Consider the following 23,204-nt stretch of genomic DNA (forward strand, 5'->3'; position numbering starts at 1 on the left):
AAAAATCAATTCTGAAATCAGCTTCAGAGGTTCCCAGTGCTCTTTACAATGTCTAAACATGTTCATACATGCAAGTGATACAACTTCTTTTTCTGGCATTTCTTCACCATTAAGTTGAGTGATTTCAGCAGCCTTTTTCAATTTTTCACATAGTACTAGATGCTTAAGACCTCACTGGCCCTTTGCTGTAAAAATGTTACTTGCATTTTTCTCAAATTTTGTGTTACAGTGCAAATAAATCATAGTTTATTTATTTATTCAATCATAGATAAGAATATTTGATGTGCATGTCTATGTTTTTTTTTCTCTCCTTCTGAAAAAAAGTTTGAATGGAATGGATGAAATCAGCAGATGTGATAACTCAACAAAAATCCCTTAGGGTGAGATGCTCTCAGGTAATATCCACTGAGTAGTATATACTATTCTGAGAGTAGTATATATTATTTTGGTGATTTTTTTAAATTAAAAATAAAGTAAACATTTCAAATACAAAAGTACATAAAAAAGAACATGGATGTCCTCGCCTCTGGATGGCAGCTCTCATGAGCAATGAGAAGGGCAGCTGTCAAGCGGTGCTGGCCTACTGGTGAGTGCCTGCTTCCCCTCCCTCTCTCCCCTCTCCTTCTAGCCCTTCCCCTCTCCCCCTTTTTCCTCTTCCTTCCTCCCTCCCTCTCTCTTTAATTTTTTAATATCAGAATTCTTAAATATGCACAAATGAGAGAAAACAGTATAATAAATAGCCACACTTTCATTAAGTTACCTTCAAAATTTATTAATATGTATTCCTTTTCTAGGCTTCCCTGGTAGCTCAGTTGGTAAAGAATCCGCCTGCAATGCAGGAGATCCTGGTTCAATTCCTGCACTGGGAAGATCCCCTGGAGAAGGGATAGGCTACCCACTCCAGTATTCTTGGGCTTCCCTGGTGGTTCAGATGGTAAAGAATGTGCCTGCAAGGCGGGAGACCTGGGTTTGATCCCTGGGTTAGAAAGATTCCTTGGAGGAGGGCATGGTAACCCACTCAATATTCTTGCCTGGAGAATTCCCATGGACAGAGGAGCCTGCTGGGCTATAGTCCATGGGGTTGCAAAGATTTGGACATGACTGAGTGACTAAGCATAGCACACATCACTTTTCTAACATTTTAAAACAAATGTCACACATTAAGTATCTCTAAAAGATACTTTTCTTTTTTTGACGTAACCAAAATATCATTATCATACATAAATGCATAATACATTTAGTTAATATAATATAAATGGGACTTCCCAGGTGCCATTAGTGGTAAAGAACCCGCCTGCCAATGCAGGAGACCTAAGAGATGCAGGACTGATCCTTGGGTCAGGAAGATCTCCAGGAGGAGGGCATGGTGACCAACTCCAGTATTCTCACCTAGAGAATCCCATGGACAGAGAAGCCTGGCGGGCTACAGTACATAGGGTTACAAAGTGTCAGATATCACTGAAGTGACTTAGCACATTATAATATAAAATTTGGATTTAGACACAACCTAATATTATCTGTGATGGTCAGTTCTATGTGTCAACTTGTATGGGCCTCAGAGTGGCCAGGTATTTGGTCAAACCTTATTCCGATGTTTCTCTGAGGGTGTTTTTGAATTAGATTAATATTTAAATCAGTAAATTGAGTAAAGCAGATTGCCCTCTCTTATGTGGGTGGGCCTCATTAAAATAGTTGAAGGCCTAAAAAATGCTAACTCTCTTCTAAATAAGAAAAACATTTGTCTTTCCTGACTGCCTTCAAACTGAACAATGGCTTCCTTCTTGCCTTCACACTTAGATGGAAACATCAGTTTTGACCTTGCTGGTCTTCAGACAGGAACTATACTATTAGCTTCCCTGGTTCACCATCAGTGCTCAGACTGTGCCTAGAAACAAACCATCTAACCTCCTGGGTCTCCAGCTTGCCAGCCCCCGCTACGGATATAAGGATTTGAACTTGCCCACCTCCAAAGCTGGGTGTTCCCAGTCCTTTTAACAAATCTCTTCATATACACATATATATCTCCAGTTGGAGATTGAAAAGCATATCTTTGGAAAATCCTGATGAATACAACACTAGTCACCAGAACATATTTAGTTTCCCAAATGGCTCAAAAATGTCTTTTGATAGAGTGCTTGAGTTAGATTCCAAATAAGTTCCACACAGTAGTTTCCTAAGTCTATAAATATCAGTTACAATTTTGGGAAAGTCACCACATGGTTTTCCTTTTTATGGTAATTCTTAAATAATATTGGATAAACCCCACAGCACAAATCATTCAACACAAAATTTTCAAATCTGATTCCAGATTTATAAAGATCAGAATGCATGTCTTCAATGCGTCAAAACTGGATAGAGAGAAAATGGAACACATTCCTGCTAACACCAGCATACTCTTGAAAGGTCAATGAGCTTCTTTTCTGCCTCTAGTTTCCACATCTATAAAGCAGGAAATGCACATGGGAAATACTTGTTTGACCTTCTACACAGGGATGCTGCAAGGTAAAAGGTAGCCTCATGTGATTAAATAGTTGTGAAATAAGGGATCAAAAAATGAAGCAATCTGTATATTATCATCATTGCTATCTTCATCCAAGTAACCTGTTTTGCTTATTTGCAACTGGAATCTTATTCTCAGATGGAATTTGCACTATTAATGCAAATTTGTGCTGATTAAAATGAACGGAAGTGAATAAACTGGTGCTATAATGAAACAGACCTCGTCTTTGGTCAGAAGTGATTCTATAAGTTTATTGCATGCAGAAAAGCAGCAGCAGATGAACCTCCTCACGCCAATGCTTCAGGCACTCACCCAGTACTATTGAGGTAACTCTGCCCCAAGCTGCAGTCCTTCGACAGAGAGGATGGATTGAACCAAAAGGCTGGCAGGCACTGACCATTGCTGTGTCGTTCATAACCATAGTCACTGTTGGGGGAAAAATGCAAGAAACCTTTCAGTAGGTGGCAACGTTACTGAGAACAGTTTAAGTCAGTCCACAGCCAACTTATACCCTGGTCAATTAGACAAAAAAAAACAGGCATTCACTAAATCAATGCCTTCCCAAAAGTAGAATCTTTCTTTCCACGGAATATCTATCAATTACCCAAGAAAACATTCTACAGAATCCATTTTGAGAAATGCTAACTTGGAGGCCACAGAGACGCATGTATAGAGATGAAAGCTCAGTGCCAGCGATTCCCATTAAACACCTTTCAGCCAGGAGCACAGATGTTGTTCTCATCAGGGGGAGACACAATAGTGACTGTGGTTGGGCCCTGAGAAAGCTATAATAGTGGAAGCCCAGTCCTCTGTGTCAACTGCATTGAAGAACCTAAGGCATCCACACATGGCATAATTCTCATTACTAGTGTTGTCTTTGGGGTGATCTTCCAAGACGTCTGGATCTACCAAGGAGAGCTGAGCCAGGTCTCTCTGTGACCAAGCCATCTGCTTCGAAGTCACAGCAGGAAAAGCAATGTACTTTGGGAATGTTGCAAGCATTCCCCCCAAAGGAAAACTCGGTCCTATTCAGTTAATGCCACCAATTGCTTTAAATTTCCTCTAGTTTGAAAACAGTTTTCTCTCAGCCTCCTTGCATTCTTGCCTCCAGGAGCCTCTGAGTCGAGGCTTGTGAAAGCCAAGGCTTTCTTGGCTTCTGAAAGATGAAGTTGGGCGCAGAGAATGGCAACACATTGTACCTCCTCATGCACAGACAAATCGCAGGCAGTGATGGCAAGCACAGGTATGAACTGGCTCATCTGTGGGATGGAGGTGAGATGTTGGCACACACAGGCTGTGAAAGAAGAACTAGGCTTGCTCAGGAGCCTGTCACCAGGCAGTTGGTTCTCAGAATTCTGCCCATACCAGCTGGGTTTGATTCTGGTGCAACACAGCATGGGTAGAAGGACTTCCGGGACTCCGCCTACAGGACATCCTGTGTTCATTTCAGGAAATTACAAATAACAGGCAAGGTCATCTAGCAGAGGGATGTCCGGGGGGAGAGCCAAACTGAGAGAAAACATTCAGGGACAACCACCTTTGCCAAAAAAATCACTGTTTGGGAAGGCCAAAGTCAAAGCTATAAGATAAAAAGTTAACTCCCCATATGGATCCTCCTTGAATAGAGGGAATAAAGGAGAAGCAGCCAGGTTTCAGAAAGAGGCACGTGCTGAATGACAAACATTCCATGCAAGTTCTCCCTGTGAATGTAGTTCAGGATGTCAATCCTGAAGGTAGGAGAGAGATGAAATATTTTTGTCATTTTAAGTGTTGCACTTACTAAAAGGAAAGTCAGGGCTGGGGAGGCCCCTGCAGAATTCCCTGTGAGTCCCAGTGTAACTGAAGCTCTGTCTGCCTCCAGCTGAGCCCAGAGAGAGACAGAACTGTCTCTTGGCTTGCCTTCTCTACCAACAAGACAGGAATGGCCTTGGGTCATAGGTCTGAGTACTGGCAGCCAATGTGCCAGGACTGGCCAGTACTATTTATTCAGATAATGCTCCTAGAGATCTACCATGAGAGATGCTTCCTTTTTCTAAGTAATGTTACATGCATGTACACAGTATCTCAGCCCAATCACTGATATTCTGATGATCAGACATGTGACTGATGATTGCTACCCAGCTAATACTTCTAAGTAAATGTCTTTGTTTCTTATGCTGGTTAAGTTCAATCATTCAACACTGACATACACATTTAGCAATTGCTTTCTCTAAACCAAAAACATATAAATACATTTTTAAAAGGAGGAGGATAAAAAAGAGACTGAAAATGGGATGGACATGATCAAGAGGGTTGGTTACCACCTACTCATCTTCAATCATCTTTCAACCTCATCTGACAGTCAAAACTAGAACAAAGCAAGGACATCATTGGCCCCACAAGCTAGTTTTCTGCTTAACTAAAGCTCCAAAAAGCATGTTGTTGCACTCTGAGAATATTTAATGTCTAAATGTTGCATTCCTTTTCCAGTTTAAACTAGGTTAATACTGGTAAAAGGAGAAGGCTCTCCTACTGCTAGGTTCATAAAGCCACAGATAGCAATGCCAGTGACTCCATCCTTGCACTGAATTCAGAAAAATATTCCACAGGTTCCATAAGCAATGGTCAGCTAGCCACTAACTGAAAACTTCCAGATATAGAAAATGCACTGTCCTTAATAACCATAATTTCACTACCAGGAATCCTAGATTCTAGAAAGATTTTTATCTTGAGCACACATATATTTGGTCCCTGAAACATCCACTTATTGTTTAAGTGGACTCGGGGTGGATCTGGCCTCTCTTTTTGTCCTGAGACCTGTCAAATATGTGAAAATAATTACCAGCTATCTCCTGAGTCCTCCTTAAGCCTAAAGAAATCCCTGTTTTTTTTCTTTTTACACACACACACATAACCTGTAAGCCATGATGTCCCCACATGGTAATTCAACAAACATGAGGCTTGTCACTTGTATCTATGCATGTCACTATTCAAATCTAAACTTTCGTTAAGGCCCGTGTGGTTTTGAAATATGCAATGACTACATGGGCTAACAGCACAAGCTCACCAGTCAAAATCAGCCTCTGTGCAGACACAGGGCTCAGACTCCATGGCTCCTGCATATTTTCCCTGCATGCATTTCCGCTCAGATTTTCTCTTCTTATATATCCTCTTCGCTCCCATGATGCATGCTTCCCCCTGTAAGGAGACGAGAATCTCACACTGTTGGCCCATAGGCATGACCTTCCCTACCCCACACTAGGACAGTCCAGGGAGATGGTCTTAAATCTTAGGGTAATCTGGACAGGGGCAGTCTGCTTTGTGCTAACAGCATTTTATTTTCAATGTCTAGAGTGCTATTACAGAACATGATGGCAAAATTAATCCTGAGAAGCACCGAGAGAGTGTCAAAATGTCCTGAATTCTGTTTCCAGCAAATCCTTACTTGGCAAAGTGTTGGGTAGAAGGCTATGAGGGACACACAGGTAACTAAGACTCAGTCTGTAACAGTGTATTACCAACAAATCTATGGTAATTAAGTTGACTTCTGTAATAAAAGATTGGCACATGATCATTTATGTGCATATGAAAGAAGAATATTTCTAAGAAACATAAAGGTCCATTTTGCCTTGGTTTGTTATGCCTCTGCCCACACAACTTTACTGCACTGATTTTACATCCCTCTACAAGGTAAGCAGTAGCACTAAATTCAGTGTTTCTCCACAAAATAAATAAATGCTTTGAATATTACAATGTCCGTGCACTCTAAAGGGGAAAATATCAGCTATGTGAATGAGTAATCCTTTCATTATTGAGCCTCCAAGAAAAGTGGGTGATTCCAGCTGATGTAGCTCCCCTTGTCAAACCCAGCTCTGTGTGTGTGTCCAAAGGACCAGACAGACTTTTGTCTAAGCTACTCTACACTGTCTTTCTTGAGCAAACTCACTTTAACCAGCTGCACTACACATCGGCACATAAATATACAACTTAGTCTAGGCTTGGAGTATATGTTGTGTCACTCTCTCAATATAGTGATGGCTTTGCAAGCAAGGGCCCCAGCTATGTCCTTTGAGAGGCTGCCAGAATGAGTTCTGCCTTGGGAAATCAAAAGAGAGATGCTTTTATCCAAGCATTCTATCAATAATGTGAGCGGAGTAGCAGAGAGGCCAGGATGAAGGAAATTTTCCTACTAATTCCACATCCTTATAACACAAGAACCTTGGAAGGAGGCGGAAAGCACTACCTAGTCCCAGGGAATTGCAGTGGTGAGTAGCAGGGAGGAAGAATTTTACTGGCACTCCTCACCCAGCCTAATTTTGCTATTTTATGTCTCTGTTTGCATTGCTAGATAAAACTGAAGAGCCCTTCCTCACCCCTGACCCCACACCCTGCAACCAGATGACATGCTCAGATAAATTATGTTCGGCTCTCTGTGCTGAGTTGGTGTTTTGAGTCGAAAGTCTAAGCCAAGCACATCTGAATTTTATCTCATTATATCCTAGTACAATAAAAACATGAATCACTTCACAACAGCTATAAGTGTTGAGTTTGTTCACTGCCATGGCACCCAGAACACATAAGAAACCACCAGATGGACGGTTTTGCCCAGAGAACCCTGATTCCTCCCTTGAATGACTGTCTTTCCCCCAGTACTCTCTAGGCCTCCCACCCAGGACACTCGCCCCCTACCTGGCTGTGTAGCTGCCAGGGTCTGTAGTCCTCCTCGGCACAGCGTCTATCGAAAATGGACTTGTAGTCCACTTTGACCAGCTGCCATTCAGAGCGGTGACTGAAGTGTCCAAACACTCTGCAGAAGATACGAATACTCACAATAACAGCAATGCTGACAGTTACAACCACAGTTAGCGTTTGCTGAATATTTACTATGAGGTTAGCACAATGCTAAGCATCTTATATTGGTCGTATTATTTGATCCTCAAAACACATTTCTGAGGAGGGTTGCTATTACTGACTCCACTTTATCTGTGGGTAACCTGAGGCTCAAAAAGTTTTCACATGCAAAAACCAAAGACAAATCACCAAGAACTGGTAGAGTTAGAACCCAGGGGTGTCAGACGAAAAGCCTGCTGCTATATACTGTACACCAAGAACTGTTGAGCAGAAAGAAAAAATAAAAATGAGAAAACAATCACAAATCCTGCGTTCTCTGCAGTCCAAGATTATACTTCCAGGTTCTCTTGCTAATTTTCCTGGTTCCTGTGGTTTCTGTGCTATTTTATCCTCCCACCAGTCACAAGGAGAAGTAGGCATCAAGGCTGAAGAGTTATAACTATGTCCTACCCTGTTCATTCTACCTTCCCGACTCAGAGACGCTCAGCTACTTAATAAAGTGTTTGAATCACCTATTGTCAATGTGAATAAAAGCTCCAAGGCAGCCTTTACAATCAGCTTTTTCCATCTGTGTTTTGTAAATACAAAAACTGAATAAAGACAAATTATAGAATAAATTGCTAACCCACTGGGCAAAAGTATAACTGTTAAGCATGTTAATTTTTGTTGCTCTTTTCTATTGTTAAAAACAAGGAGAAAAAAAATCAGAAAATGTACCAACTATTCACTTTGATTTAAAAACTTTCACTGTCGACAGGATCAACTGCTTTAAAATCTTTCCTCTCTGTTTTCCACTTCTGATTTTCCAGGAGAAGAAAAAATCAGAGCTTCATATTTCAAATTCAAAGCTCATGTTTTGAAATCCACAGGCAGGCAAGCCATTAATCAAGTCTTTCACAAATTAATGATCATCACTTTCCAGACAAGAATGAGCGCAAATGTAATTTCACAAGAACAGACTGTTCTCGTGGTTCCCCTAATATGCCTCACAATTGGGTTAGGTAAAAAGCCAGGGAAAAATAACATCCTTTGTGGGGTTGTGATCAAGCTCTGTGTTCTGTCTTAAAGTGAAATCATTCTTATATGCCTGTGATTTTCTGTATATCAGCGTGTTTATTATTAAAGTTTTAAATTGATAGCTTTATCTTCTATTGAAAAAAAAAATCACGTCTAATTTCCCTAAGCTCATTCAGTATAGGAAGAAATAGGCTGTACCACTTTGCTGCCAGCCCACAGTATAGGTCTCCTAATAGCTAGCAAAGAGCCAAGAGAAAATGGACGCCTGCATTGCTCTTTTCTTCTTTGCTAGGGAATCATGAAGTCAGATGCACTGCCTTTGCTAGCAACTTTAAAACTGACAGCAGCAAGGCGAACAGGCTCAGCTAAAAACCACACGTTTCTGGATTTCTATAAAGACTAGAAGACAACACGGTTTTCCACTTACGTCATGATGAGAGTCTCTTCCCCAGGTTCACCCAGAACCCCATCCACAAAAAGGGGAATAGATGTGAAACTGTATTTGCTCCAAGATCTCCCTTCATCAAAACTCAACCTGATGACAGAAAAAAAATAACAGTCATCGGACCTCAAAAGAAAATCCTTTCAAAGAAAAGATACTACCAACTAGGACAGAATATATTTTAGAAGTACCTGGGGCATTGTCAAAGTGAGCCTTTGATAGGAATAAGTGTTCTTAATTACATCAGAAGGTGGATATACAGCTAGCCAAGTGATTTGGGGCCCAGATGTATTATAACATCAATCAGTGGAGAGCTGTATGAAATGGGAATGATAAGTCGCTGATAGAATTTTTTAAATTTGGGTATCTTATTAGGTCTTAGATCTCAATGTGACACTCTCTAAAACCTTGCTGTCATCTAGCAGCAAGCCTTGATTCTGAGAACAGTCACCTTCTGAGACCACTGTGATGGACTTGAATCAGCCACCTCCATGTGATCAAACCCTTAGTGGTATCCTTCGTACATTGTTACGAATCCTGGTTGACCCTCTGAGTGAACGGGTGCAGAAGGACAGGCTCTTGAAAGTAAGAGAGGACTCTACAACTCTGATGGTCATACAGGACATTTCCTTTCCTCTGCCTTTCTCTGGGATGCCTTCCCTCAGGCTAAGCCTCTGGTTCTCTTACTTCTGCGGCTTTCCCTTTGGTCCACCAAAGTAACCCAACAGTGGAGGGAAAAATCAAGCCTTTGACTTTGAACGAGCTCGCCTGTGGAGACAGCCATTTTCAAAAACACAGATAAAGGAGTCTATTGAAAAACCCCTCTGGAAGTTAGGCCTTGCATGTTCATCTGTAGAAGACCTACAGGGAGAGTTTCAGAAAACCACCCTCTCCTGCCTGCAAAAATGAGGCCAAATGAGATTAGAGCAGAAGTGACATGCACTGCTGATCTCTGTGCAGAATGAACAGAGTGAATGCAAATATTAAACTTCAGGAGACAATATTTGGGATAGGTGGCTGTGGGAAATTAAGCTATTCAGAGATTATCCTTAACAACCATTCTACCCATGACTGTACTGAAAGAGTGAGGTGCTGGAGGTACTGATGGGAGAAAGGGGAGCTCTCACATTCCAAAACCATGTATAATTCCTTTCTAAAGGGCAGAAGCATGCTCCCTTTCTCTTTCTCCACCCCCCCTTATAATAAAGCAAAGGTATAAGTTATAGTCCAGCAGACCATGACAATTTACTACAAGCACAGTTATAGTCTGTCAGCCTGACTTAGACTGGTCTCAGCTGTGTGGAACCAGTCCTCGGTACAGGATTGAGGGGCAGCAGGTGCCTTTACCAGAGATGTCGAATTGGGAGAGATGTGTGCTTCATAGCAACCAGGACTCCACCTTGATCCAGATACAAAACACTGTGCTCTTCTTCAAATATCTGGAAGAGGAAAAGCACATACACAGCCGCCCCCCCACACCCAGGGTTCAGAGAATTAGTCTTCATTTGAGGAAAAATAATCTCTCCATGATAGAACTGGGTTCCCCCAAATCTGTGGGGAGACACAGTTATGAACAGTGCTTCCTCAGGTGGCTGACATGTACCACTGGAATTCCATAAAATGATTTTAGGTGCTCCACAAGAGAAGTTTAAATAATACCTAAGATTTATGTATTCATATCTCTATTCCTCTCATTTTGTGGTGAGCTCTGTTGGGTTCCATTTATGATTATGTTGACATGTGGGCAACTGTCACATTGGGTCACATCTTTAGATCAGAGAAACCTTGAAGACACTCTATTCCAAGGCTCTCATTTTCACAGATGAGAAAACTAAGGTTTAGAAAGAAGTGGTAACTTGCCTAGGACCAGGTAGACGATAATGGATGATGCCAGGACGGGGTGAATGACAGTGTCCTTTCCACATGCAATTACTTCAAAGTTTCCAAGTGTAACAGGGGACAGATGTTCCTGTTCAACTCATGGATTCTCTAGCCAGTCATAGAGTGAAGAAATGAAGTCACTCAGTCGTGTCCAACTCTTCGCGACCCCATGGACTGTAGCCTATCAGGCTCCTCTGTCCATGGGATTTTCCAGGCAAGAGTACTGGAGTGGGTTGCCATTTCCTTCTCTAGGGATCTTCCCCACCCAGGGATCGAACCCGGGTCTCCCGCATTGTAGGCAGACACTTTTACCATCTGAGCCACCAGGGAAGCCAGTCATAGAGTAATTCTGATCAAAATGAAATCATACCTTTGGGTACATTGTCACTGGGTCTCTCTCTGTATGTGGAGAGAGGAATCTGAGGTCAAATAAAGACTGGCTGGAGACAATTTCTAAGTCCTCTCCATACAAGATGCATATTGTTTTCTCACAGTCACCCTGTTAGTATAGCCTTGTCTGTGATTACACTATAAACATAATTGTTTCCACTCTGTCTACTTCTTACAGTCAAGATGTACCCCAGGACTATAGGAGAGACTTATTTGCTTTGTTTGGGATGTTAGAAGGAAAAAAATGTGACCCTGGCTCTCTAACTATTGTCCATAGGAAGTTTAATAATGCATGTTCCTATATATATCCATGGAGAAGGAAACGGCAACCCACTTGAGCATTCTTGTCTGGCAAATTCCATGGACAGAGGAGCCTGGAGGGCTACAGTCCATGGGATTGCAAAGAGTTGGCCGCGACTGAGTGACTGAGCACATACATCTCCAAGATCAAAACCCCTGGAATTTCTTAAGCAAGTTTCTTTCCTGACCCAGTCTTCTCAAAACATGTGAATCAAAGTGCAGATCTATGAAGCTAGGAGGTGGTAACTAGACTGTAACATGGACATCTCTGTCTAAAATTTAAAGCGCAGTGTTCTCACTGCTGTGTGATTACCTGTGCATTAGATTTCAATTTATGGTGCTAGTTATTGTATGATAATTAAATGTCAGTGGCTTATTAAAACATATTTATTGAAGTGTAACAACCATGCATTAGGCACCTATTTTGTTAGGACTGTTAAACCTCATTAAGCGCCTGTTTTATAAGCTAGGAGTATCTAATTTTCATTCAGAATAAAGAGGAAGCATTTAAGCTAAACACACTGGTTGAAAGTGATTCCATTTCTACTTTCCCTAACATATGTGCCCTGATGGTTATTACTCTGTCTTCTGCATATGAGCTTTAAACATCTCAGAGCACCACCTGGGTAATGGTTTTCTCTGTATCACTGCATTCTCCTCTATTCTGACTTCAAGGCAAGAGGAATTTGCAGAGGCAACCCGGCGTTAGATAGATAATCTCCCGTCCAGGCTTCATGTTCCCTACATAATAAACTCTCTAGAATTCCAGCTTTCTTTTAAGGGGAAAATTGAGTCATATCTAATTTGGTTTCATTGTTACTTATAAACTTTCTTACATATAGGCTGTGATAAAGTGTCATTTTTTTAGGACTTTCCTTGTGGCTCAGATGGTAAAGAATCTTCATACAATGCAGGAGACCCAGGTTCGATCCCTGGGTCAGGAAGATCCCCTGGAGAAAGGTATGGCAACCCACTCTAGTATTCTTGCCTAGAGTATCCCATGGACAGAGGAGCCTGGCAGACTACAGTCTATAGAGTTGCACAGAGTTGGGCATGATGAAAGTAACTGAGCACGCATGCAAAGGCTCATTTATCAAGCAAATAAATAAAATTTCATAAATATTTGCTGAACTCAGAACTTTTGTAAGCCATGCATAAAACAAAAAAGGGAATAAACACATAGAGAAGCTTTAGGATTTATGTGTGACTGAATAAATTCCCAGAACTGAAACAAGCTGGATAATTTTTAATACATTTAAACGGTAGTAACTTAACCAGGATACTTTCTTACCTGCCTCCAAGTGTTTCCCGCATCTGAAGAGACAAACATGCTGATGTCACTGTCTGACAACTCAGAACCTATATTACCTGGAGAGAGCACATCACCATTAGTGAAGAGAAGTTTCTGCAAAAGCTAACGACGGGCTGTGCTGGCAGTGTGCACTGCCTAAGGTGGATTTAGACTGCAAACACTCTATCTGAGCAGGGTTTTTCAGCATACTTGCTTCAGGGTCAGTGGCTTAGGTGCCTTTCAAAAATATTTTTAGCTTGCTCATTAAATTCCAAGCACAGCTACCTGGCTTCTTAAAATAAATACAATTTACAGCAGTGAGCAGACCAGGCAAGCTGCTTACCTGAAGCCACTATGATGCTGGGCGCTGTGTCTCGGCTGGCGATGATCCCTGAAGTGTAGGGATTCTCAGAGACCTTAAGGTGAAGGTGTAGGGAGCAATAGGGCTGAGAAGAGGAGAAATAGGATCATGAAAGCACACCATCTAGATGGTTGTTTAAAGCTCAGATTCAGAGCTCCTATCCATTCATTCAACCATCCCACCCATCCGTCACCCATCCATGAACCCATCCATCCCTCTGCATTTCATTCCACAGATAATCTGGTACCCACTAAGTATAAGACAGCTGCCAAACTGTTGAAGGGGAGAGCACTTTCACTTCAAGTCTAGTCTACTGATAAAACTTCCATTTGGACATTCGACAAACATTTTAATACTTTATCTGTAAAACACATGGTGTAGTTTTATGAAAGGCGTCACACTGACTAGAGTTTGGTCTCTGCCACTAAGGAGTGTACAATTTAAGATCTTTCTATTGATTACCATAAAGAGACTACATTTTAACAGCCATGAGATAAGTACAGACAAAATATGAAATTCTAGGGGATAGGAGCCTATGTTTAACTTCAGTTGAGGGGAAATTTCAAGGAGAAAAGAGTCTGAGGCAAAGGTGGGTAGGATTTGAATTGCAGATGAGATGCTCAGAGGGATAGAGGACATTTCAGGTCTGAGTAATATCAGTAACAAAGAAAAGGAGCAGAAGAGTGGAGCTGTAATACAACAGGTAGTTGAGTAAGATCAATGAGGAGAAATGGGTTTGAGATTGGACAGAAAGCGCAGCCAGGCTAGGGGGGCTCTGAAGAAGTCACTCAGCATCTCTTAGTCATATGAAGCCTTGGTCTCAGTTCTGTAGAAGAAGCTATATGACATGTGGAACTGTCCTTACATCCACCAGACAACTGACATAGTGTCTATGTAAGGGTATTATCAGATCTAGTGTAATTCAACATAAAAGTTCTTGTAGATGAAACACACAAGTGACAACAATTTAAACGAAAATTTAAGAGACTTGTTTGTGCATACAAAACTCGATCAAGTTTTCAGATAAAGACATCAACAGTTTTCAAAAAAAAAAAAAACCACAGGATAATAAATCTCACACAAATTTCATTTAAAATCGTTCTTGTACTGAATCATCAACAACGACAAGTTTGTGACTGAACCCACGTCGCTTTTCATCTCTCAGGAAGATTATTTTCTAATCTTATCGACTTGAGTTTTTGAAATCACCAAGGTACCTCTGTTATTACTTTCATTCTGCTCTGTAAGTCTCAGCCAGCAGATATTCGGAGAGCGACAGAGATGCAGTGATTGCATTTAGATGGGATAGAGTAAATGACAAGCTAAAAATGAAACTCAGAAGTAAAAGCAGCCAAAACACTGGTGAAATGACACAATGGATCACAGTCGGGTCTTTCCATCACTGCCAACACAGGGGGTAAACTCGCAAGGAATGATTACCACAATAAATGGTTGGCTTTGCATGAAAATTTCATGAACAGCTTTCAAAAATGGAATTCTTACTCTGCAATGTTCCATAAGGGATATATAAGAAGTCCACCCCTATAAGAAGATATAGTCAGACCCCAAAACTTGGCTGCCTTTTGCCCAAGTGGAAGATTAGCGAGGGTACCGCATACTACAGAGGCCCCAGGGAAGTGCTGACCAACACTCAGGCAGGTGCTGAGACAGGATAACCAGAGGTGTCAAACCATGTGTCCATGAAAATGTTCCCGACAACTGCAACCTATCAGATCTTGCTTTCTCTGGCTTGCCACAGCTAATTTTACCATGCACAATCCTGGATCACATCATCGAGTATGCAGAGTTTTATCGCCCTAAGAGACACACTCGATAAATAAAGAGAAAACATCAAGTACTACTTTACATCTTCTGTAAAACCTCACATAGAACCTAAAAAAGACAATCAATAAACACTTGAAATATCAGGCAACACTTTCAAGTTAGGGCATGAAAGACCTTACTTTACTGTTCTACTCAGAACAATGCCAGAAGTACATGGGCTTAGGTATTGTTATAAACCACATTACCAGAGTAACATGAGAATCTCCATGGCATTCAAAGAAGTGATTACTACTATACTTAGACACAGGGGCTGAGTGGATGGCCTTTTGTACCAACAGAGCAGGATAACCCTGGCCAAGAGAGCACCCAGGTGGCAGTCTTAAGTCAGCCACGGGTCACATGCTTCATCACCCTGCAGTCTGGAAGACTGTGAAGCTAAGTTGCCACCTGGCCCAAGGATTATTTATGAGAGGGCACTTGCCATTACATAAGAAAGAAAGCATTTTCAATTGGTCATTTCAGCACTGCTCTGTTGCTACGGCTTTCGGAGGCCTGAGAAAAATTAATTTGGGAAGAAAGGACACCAGTTCATGCAGTAGCAGCAACATTACAAACGATCTTTTTCGTGTACTTTTTTTTCTCTCACTTGCACATTTGTAGTACTGGATTGCCCCCAACTGGTACAAGGGAAATATTCTAAGTTTTTTTTCCCTTCCTTTCATTTTTTTCAAGAAAGTTAGTCCACATTGCAGAAAAACGATGTTAAGTGATTCATCTTCACTTTTTAAACTTAAACGTTTACACTTGAACAGTTTGGGATATTTATTAAAGTGGGGTCACCAAAGATTGATAGAGAGGTTGTTATAATGTCTCTCAAACCACTGTAAGCTTCTAGAAAACATGAGACAAGGCATTCCAGTTCTTAGACATATTCTGCCCAGGCAGGAGACACTGTCCATTTCTGCCTTCCTGCCTTCTTTTCTCCCATTAGGGAACATATACTGAGTATCTTTCCAGTTCAGTTCAGTGGCTCAGTCATGTCCAACAATTTGTGACCCCATGGACTGCAGCATGGGGAAGACAATGGCACCCCACTCCAGTACTCTTGCCTGGGAAATCCCATGGATGGAGGAGCCTGGTAGGCTGCAGTCCATGGGGTCGCGAAGAGTCGGACACAACTGAGCAACTTCACTTTCACTTTTCACTTTCATGCACTGGAGAAGGAAATGGCAACCCACTCCAGTGTTCTTGCCTGGAGAATCCCAGGGACAGGGGAGCCTGCTGGGCTGTCGTCTGTGGGGTCGCACTGAGTCAGACATGACTGACACGATTTAGCAGCAGCAGCAGGACTGCAGCATGAGTTATCTCTAATTTAGTATGAGTTAAAACACAGCTTATCCCAAAGACCTTTATCTATTTCCCTTCACTTTTTATATTAAAAATCTACAAAACTATACACTGAAATCACCATGATCTAGGAGCTGACCTACAAAAACGGAGGGAGCAACACATGTGCTTGGAAGCTGCCTGTGGTTCTGACTCACACATAGGCATAGAGCATGGAGTATCACCAGCTGGTCGATACCAGGAACAACTAGATACTTAGCCTTCAATCTTTCTGGGGTCAAGCACAGATTTTGAAATTCTGATGCAAACTGAGGACTCTTTCCCAAGAAAAGTGCACAAAGGAAGCACACACAAAGGTTTGCATTCAAATCCAGGGAGTTCACATGCTCTTGAAGTATACTGCAGACCTCTAGACCCCAATTACCTTCCTTTGGCCTTATTCTTGTATTTCTTATTTTAACCAATAAAATCCTTTGGCCACTGCAAGTGTTCAGTGAATGCCTGTTGAAGTCAATTGATCTACAAATGAACTGCTGTCTTCCTGGCACTGTGGGTGACCAGCAGAGAAGGGTTAAATGATCCAAGACATCCTACATACACAAGACATCCTACACACACACTTGTACAGTTTCTGATCCTGAGTTGCAGCGTGGGATCCATTGAAGTTTTTGTAAGGAGTTGGGGACAAAGAAGAGGGTGGCCCCCAGCCAGCTGGCTGGGTGTAGGGCATTCAGCACTGCTCAGACTCAGCAGAATATGGGAAGTTGCAACCAGTGCAGAGGAGCAGGAAGCAGGGTCGAGTCTCCTGGGGCAGCTGCAGCTTAGCTCCAGTAGGAAGCTGCCAACTGAACCCATCAAGAAGGCACGGTTTCTCTCCATGAAACACTAGGCTGTCCCTCGGGGCCCAAGGATTTGTCACAGGCTCAGCTCACATTTTGCCTCTAGGGAGCCAAATCCTAAGGTTCTGCAGTCAGGTGGACCATGACCTATAACACCCCATCTAAATGTACAATGTGGTCTTCAGGGGAAAGAAATCCCAGCTGAGCCCTCCAGGCAATCAGTCTAAAAGTCCTAAAAGTACAGCCCAGATTACCCTGGATGTCTTATTTCTATATATTTTACCAGGAACATTCCATTTGGGGCTGTAATTCTGAACTTGTTCCACATTTGCAACAACCCTGCTGGGAAAAAAAAAAAAAATCTCTTTTCTAATCACTAGGCTGTGTTTCCAGTGACACTGTCACTTTCCAAGTATTCACAATCTAAAATCTCTTTTTATCTCCTCTCTGCTACCAGCTCCCAAACCTAAGTAAGTTTTTAACAGTCTGGGTCTCCTGAAGCTCAAAGATCTTTCTTACTCTGTGCCTTGGCAGAGTTGTATAATATTTTTTGTTTGTTTGTTTCTTCTTCCTTTTTTCATTTTCTTCTCTTCATTCTATTGCCTGTTTTCTAAAGCTCAGATTTAAACTACATTAAATAATAGGATTAAAGATGGAGGAAGGCCAAAAGACTCCTGGGTACCATATATCTATATCTCCTTCATTGATTTTTCCTCAGTCTTAGTGAGCCTAGTGATTCTGTTAGCTGTGGGGTCAACTGGTGTACATGAACTTCAGAAGGTGGTTATTATAACAAATTTTTCAGTGTGACTATCAATGGCAAGGAAAGGCTTCCACTAAAGTCCAAATATGAAACTCAAACATCTGTCCATGGCATGTCTGCCTGAAACAAAGACAACACCCTCCACAACATAAGTATTAAGCACCCACCATGTGTCAAGTATGGCTCTTGAGCTAACTCTTTGGAGTGACCAAAAAGAGCGTCATGGTCCCCATGCTTGTGGAGCTCATATGAGTGGGAGGAGATATACTAGCAAGTCAACAGACGCATGTGCTGATTTCAGAGTGAGAAAGATCCTGAATAAAAAAACACTAGACCAAGTACAGTTTCAGAGGATGCTCAAGGAAGCTCCTGAGATGAAGGTTCTCAAACAAGGATCTGAAGGCCAAGAAAAAGTCATACAAGAAGAAGGGCATTTTAAGAGATATACTATAATGGCAGATACAGAGCCTAAAACATAAAAGAGTGTGGTGAGCTAATGGAATGGAAAGGAGTGATCTCCTCCCTCACCATGGTCAGTGTGTAAGGAAAGAGAGAGTCCAGAGACCAGGCAGGAGAAATGGACAAGGGCCAGAACATGCAGAATCTTGCAGGCAACAGTCAAGTATCTGAATTTGATTCCATCTGAATTAGAAAGTCATTAGAAGGTTAAGTAAAGGAGGCACATGGTCTGAATTTTTAAAAATCAAGTTGACACCTTTATGTAAAATTTTAGGAAAGAACAATCTAATCCCTCATGAAAGAAAGCAAATCAGAGGTTGTCTAGGGCCAAGGGTGTGGGTGCTGACTGTGAAGAGGCACAGAGCAATTTTTTAGAGTGATTAAAATACTGTATCTTGACTGTGGTAGCCATTACATGGGCCTATACGTTTGTCAAGATTTATCACTAAACTCTTAAAATGCTTTTATGTATGCATATTTCAACTCAATGAAGTTAGATTTAAGGGGGGGGGAGAAAAGGTTTCACTGGCTGCTATGGTGAGATGAAGTTGCCATGTAGAGACAGGAGGAGCAACTGTCACTGTAGGGAAAGCAAGGAATGATGATGCTTGTATTAGGACGGTCTCTGGAGATGGGGATGTAAGCTGATACGGCATTTATAATTCGGAGGCACAACAGTTAGACTTCCTAACTCTGGGCTGGGGGAGGAGCAAGGAATGTCTCACTAAGTGCTTTGTGTAAGGGGCATTTCTAATAGTCCATTTATGATGCCAGAGCACCCAGGAAAGCCTCTTTAGGTGATACAGTTGACTTTTTCTCATGGGCATTCAGTCATCAACATGCATGATGGGATGGAAGACAGCATTTAAGGCACTGGGACATCTCCTGCGTCTTTGGCTTCAACTTGGAACAGCTGAATGAGGGAGGTGGGCATGTTTTTAAAATGCTATTTGCCTTATAAATAGCCAATGGGAATTTGCTATATGACTCAGAGAACTCAAACTGGTGCTCTGTAATAATCTAGAGGGGTGGGAATGGGCGGGAGGTGTGAGGAAAATTCAAGAGAGAGGACATAATGTACACCTATGGTTAATTCATGTGGATGTGTGACAGGAATCAAACCAATGTTTTAAACCAATCATCAATCAGTTAAAAATATATATATTTTTAAAATGCTATATGCCTTGCATAGAATAGGCATTCAATACCTAACTGCTACATTCACTTACTCTGTGACTGGATTTGTGTACTGAGTAACAGCTGGCTTTTCCCCCCCTGTAAGTTGCCACTAATAAGAATATAAGCTGAGTGGGAGGCAGAATTTCAGACTGCTTCCCCTGATACATGATGACAACTGTGATATCCTCTGCAGCTAATAAGGTCAAGCTGTGGCTGTGGCATCTTCTCCATTGGAAGGGTGACCTGCCTACAGCTGTAGACGATGAACCTGCGAAGTGACTGCTCAGACTTCACGGGACAGAAGGAAGCAGGCTCCGTGTGCATAACATTAAATAAAGCTGGGATTGTTTGGTGAGCGTGAATAATTGGTATATATCAAGCCCTGCTTACTAAAACTAAGAGGTCTCTCCTCTGGCTTTACAGATTGCTCTCTCCCTTTTATGAATTCAAATGAAACTTTGGATTTGTTTTCTAGAAATTAGCATTTAATGATATATTATTTTACAGTTAACCCCTGCCTCCCCTCCTTCATTCACTCAGTATCAAATTCATGTGTCAGGTACAGGGAAGGTATTATAAATACTAAGAAAACTAGGACGTGACCTTATAATCATTCACTCACTAATCTATTCTCTCTCAAGTAGACAGAAATCTCCTTGAAGGCAAGACACATTTGTGATTCCTCTCTTGGATACCATAATCAAATACAAAAAGAATTTGATCTGACCTACTTACTGCCCCAATGTTAGACAAGTTTTTAAAAGCCATATTTCAAAGTAGGGGTCAAAAAATTTGTTTTTAAGGATCAGATAATAAATATCTCATTGATGGACCACACAGTTTCTGTCGTGGCTACTCAATTAAGCCACTGTAGAGCAAAAGCATCCATAGACAACATATAGGTGGATACGCATTACTACGTTCCAATAAAATTTTATTTAGAAAACAAGCAGTGGGCTAGATTTGCCCCACAGACCATAGTTTTTCCATACCAGCTTTATATAATGTCATAAATGAATGGGATATATTATAAAGAGTACTGATTAAGGATTTAAATCAGTGGTCCTTACCTCTGTTTGAGGCATAAATTTCTCTGAAAATATGAATAAGCATGTCCACTGGAAAATACACTTACACATTTCTATATTCAGTCCATCAACTTTACAGCTGAATTTATGTGTCGTTAGATCCTTAACAGGTTCTTCATGAGAAAGTAAGGGTATCTTTTCCCACTACAGATGGAAACTATCATACTCTCCCTTAAACTACAATATGTGGTCCTCATCAGAAATTGGACAGCAACTGAACATCCGTGGAAATAAGCAAGAAAATTACTTATCTTCTCTTATAGCTTTGGTCCATCACAAGCCGCAAAGCTGTGACTCTTTCCTACAACCACCTTCACACCTTTCCCCATCCGCTCCTGTTCATCAGCTGAGCAAGAAGCCCTGGGACCATATGCATCTGCTTAATGACCTCCATCTCCAGGCCTCACTACGTGGGGCATTTCAGCCCCATATGAAGACTCACCAGCAAGCAGTGCACAGGGTCCCCCCGTAGGTCTGTGTCCGGAGCCTGCAGCAAACGCCAGTCTCTGCCTTTGTTGTATGTGATGAAAGTCTTGACCTGGTTGTCAGTCTTCTTGTTAGCCAAGAACATTCCCTTTATCCCTGCTACCTGGGAAAAATTGACATGGCTGAAAAATACATCAATTTGAGAAGAAATACAATTATTTTAGTTAAAAAAGAAGCCAGACTATCAAATTCAACTGTGAGCACTTGTCTTGAAGGAAAGAGAGTGAGGGTTGTGCTTATGCATGACTCCCTGGGCTGTGGGAGACAATGCAATAGCCCCATGTCCCCTATGGTAGGGGTGGCCCAATGCAAGTTTGACAGTCTTCTTATCTAAGGTAGGTTGACAGTAGCTTACAGTTGCCTAGAGATAAACTCTGATGCTGTTGGTTCTGTGCTTGGCAAATGATAAACAAATAGTGGGTACGATACTGTGGCTGCCTGATACGAAGCACTGGCTCAATGGAAAAGACCCTGATGCTTGGAAATATTGAAGGCAAAAGAAGAAGAGGGTGGCAAAGGATGAGATGGTTAGAAGGCATCACCAACTCAATGGACCTGAACTTGAGCAAACTCCAGGGGATAGTGGAGGACAGAGGAACCTGGCGTGCTATAGTCCATGGGGTCGCCAAGAGTCAGACAAGACTTAGTTACTTAACAATGACAACTTTTACTTCATTTTAGGCAAGTGCTCATAGAGTTAAATACTTTATCTCATTTAATTACTGCAATAGTCCTTTTGGGTAAATATCACTCTATTTCACAAATGACAAAACTGAGGCTTATTCAGGTAAAGTGAGTTGCCCAGGATCATAACACCTAATGGCATACAGACAGTAAGTGGTAGACCAAGGATTTTAACTCAGAGCTCTGCGGTTTCACAGCCCTTGCTGTTAATGACGCAATCACTGCACTATTTATAGCCTTGGGCAATTAAAGGAGGTCACTGCAAACTCTGGATCCAATGACTATCACTTTTTTTTTTCTGTAAAAGACCTATTAAACTACCAAAATATATTAAGCAAAAGAGAACAGCTTTTAAATGTAAAGAAGTAGTGGTTTTCCTAAATGGTCAAACAATTCCTCCTCAATTTCTATAATACTATTAATCCTACCACAAACAGCCTTTATTGTTTATTTGACTCTGCAAATATGAGTACTTTTTCTCTTTTATATCTTAGGAAAGAGGCAACGATAAAGAAGTTGCCAAAACGGTGTAGGAACAAATCATTAATTGTGTGTCATATTTTTCATGTGTTTTAGAATTAAACATATTTATGCATAAATGACTCTACTTTAAATTAGAACAATCCAGGAAAACCTGGTAGTGAGAAGAGTCTGAAAAGTGTTGACAGGTGCATTCTAACAGTCTGCAAAGGTTATCTCATTTAATCCTCACAAAAGCCAAGGAGATATGGCCTCATCTGAGGATGAGGGAATAGAAACTTAGATTAAGTGACTTTCTGGAGCACAGACAGAGGGTAAGTGAATAAGCTAGAAAGCATACCTGAACCCATTTAACTTAACTCAGGTCCTTTATATTATAATATGAAAAAATCTAAGCAGAAGGATGAAACCATGGTATCAGTCCTTGCTATGTACAAAACACTAAACCCAGTCTTTTTTAGGTAAAACCTCCAATATTCACTATAAACCTGCACAGCACCTATCATCCTGATTCTACAGATGAGGAAACTCAGGCATAAATGAAATCTAATTGCTGAGGATAACAAACACTTGGGGTTCACATCCAAATCTGTTAGACTTCTGACATTCTTTCAGCAAATACGGCTCTGACTTTGTCAATTCAAAGAGGTTGGGCTTCGATCAATAGAACACGCACGTTTTGCCTTTGCTTTTGACACAGTGAAACCTCATTAGTTCGTACCTGCTGTTTTGGCATCTGGGATAATTTAGAGTTGAGCCAACTTTGTACTCTTTTGCAACAACAAGTTTGTTAAGCAAATAAATGGTATAAATGAGTTGCTGGTGGGAATACTTTGGACTACTTAGGAAAACAAGCTTCATTTGGGGCCTGTAACAGTAGTCAGAATACTTTTTTTACATACTGTGGATCCTCCACAAATGTGGAAGACGTAAATTTCCAGGAATACTCTACCTCTTAACAATGGTATGTTAATTGCAAACAACGTTTATTTATTCACTACACTGGCTCCATAAGGATTACACACCAGGTAAGCCCATGTTGGCCTTGCATATGTTCGAGAGGCTGTTACATATTTAAATGA

At 41.3% G+C, this 23,204-nt stretch overlaps 1 protein-coding gene across 5 annotated transcripts in view; it reads right to left on the reverse strand.

Moving 5' to 3' along the window:
- SORCS1 (sortilin related VPS10 domain containing receptor 1) overlaps positions 1-23,204 on the reverse strand; it is a 581,948-nt gene that overhangs the window by 105,784 nt on the left and 452,960 nt on the right. For all 5 annotated transcript variants that reach the window (XM_061162594.1, XM_061162593.1, XM_061162595.1 and 2 more), the window contains exons 10-17: positions 20,915-21,061; positions 12,995-13,097; positions 12,652-12,728; positions 10,137-10,228; positions 8,775-8,882; positions 7,169-7,286; positions 5,547-5,677; positions 2,813-2,926 (exon numbers count right to left, since the gene is read on the reverse strand). In XM_061162594.1, coding sequence (XP_061018577.1) covers positions 2,813-2,926; positions 5,547-5,677; positions 7,169-7,286; positions 8,775-8,882; positions 10,137-10,228; positions 12,652-12,728; positions 12,995-13,097; positions 20,915-21,061 — 890 coding nt within the window. The remainder of the gene's footprint in view (positions 1-2,812; positions 2,927-5,546; positions 5,678-7,168; positions 7,287-8,774; positions 8,883-10,136; positions 10,229-12,651; positions 12,729-12,994; positions 13,098-20,914; positions 21,062-23,204) is intronic.

This window comes from Dama dama, chromosome 15 (genome assembly GCF_033118175.1).
Source record: "Dama dama isolate Ldn47 chromosome 15, ASM3311817v1, whole genome shotgun sequence".
NCBI lineage: Eukaryota > Metazoa > Chordata > Mammalia > Artiodactyla > Cervidae > Dama > Dama dama.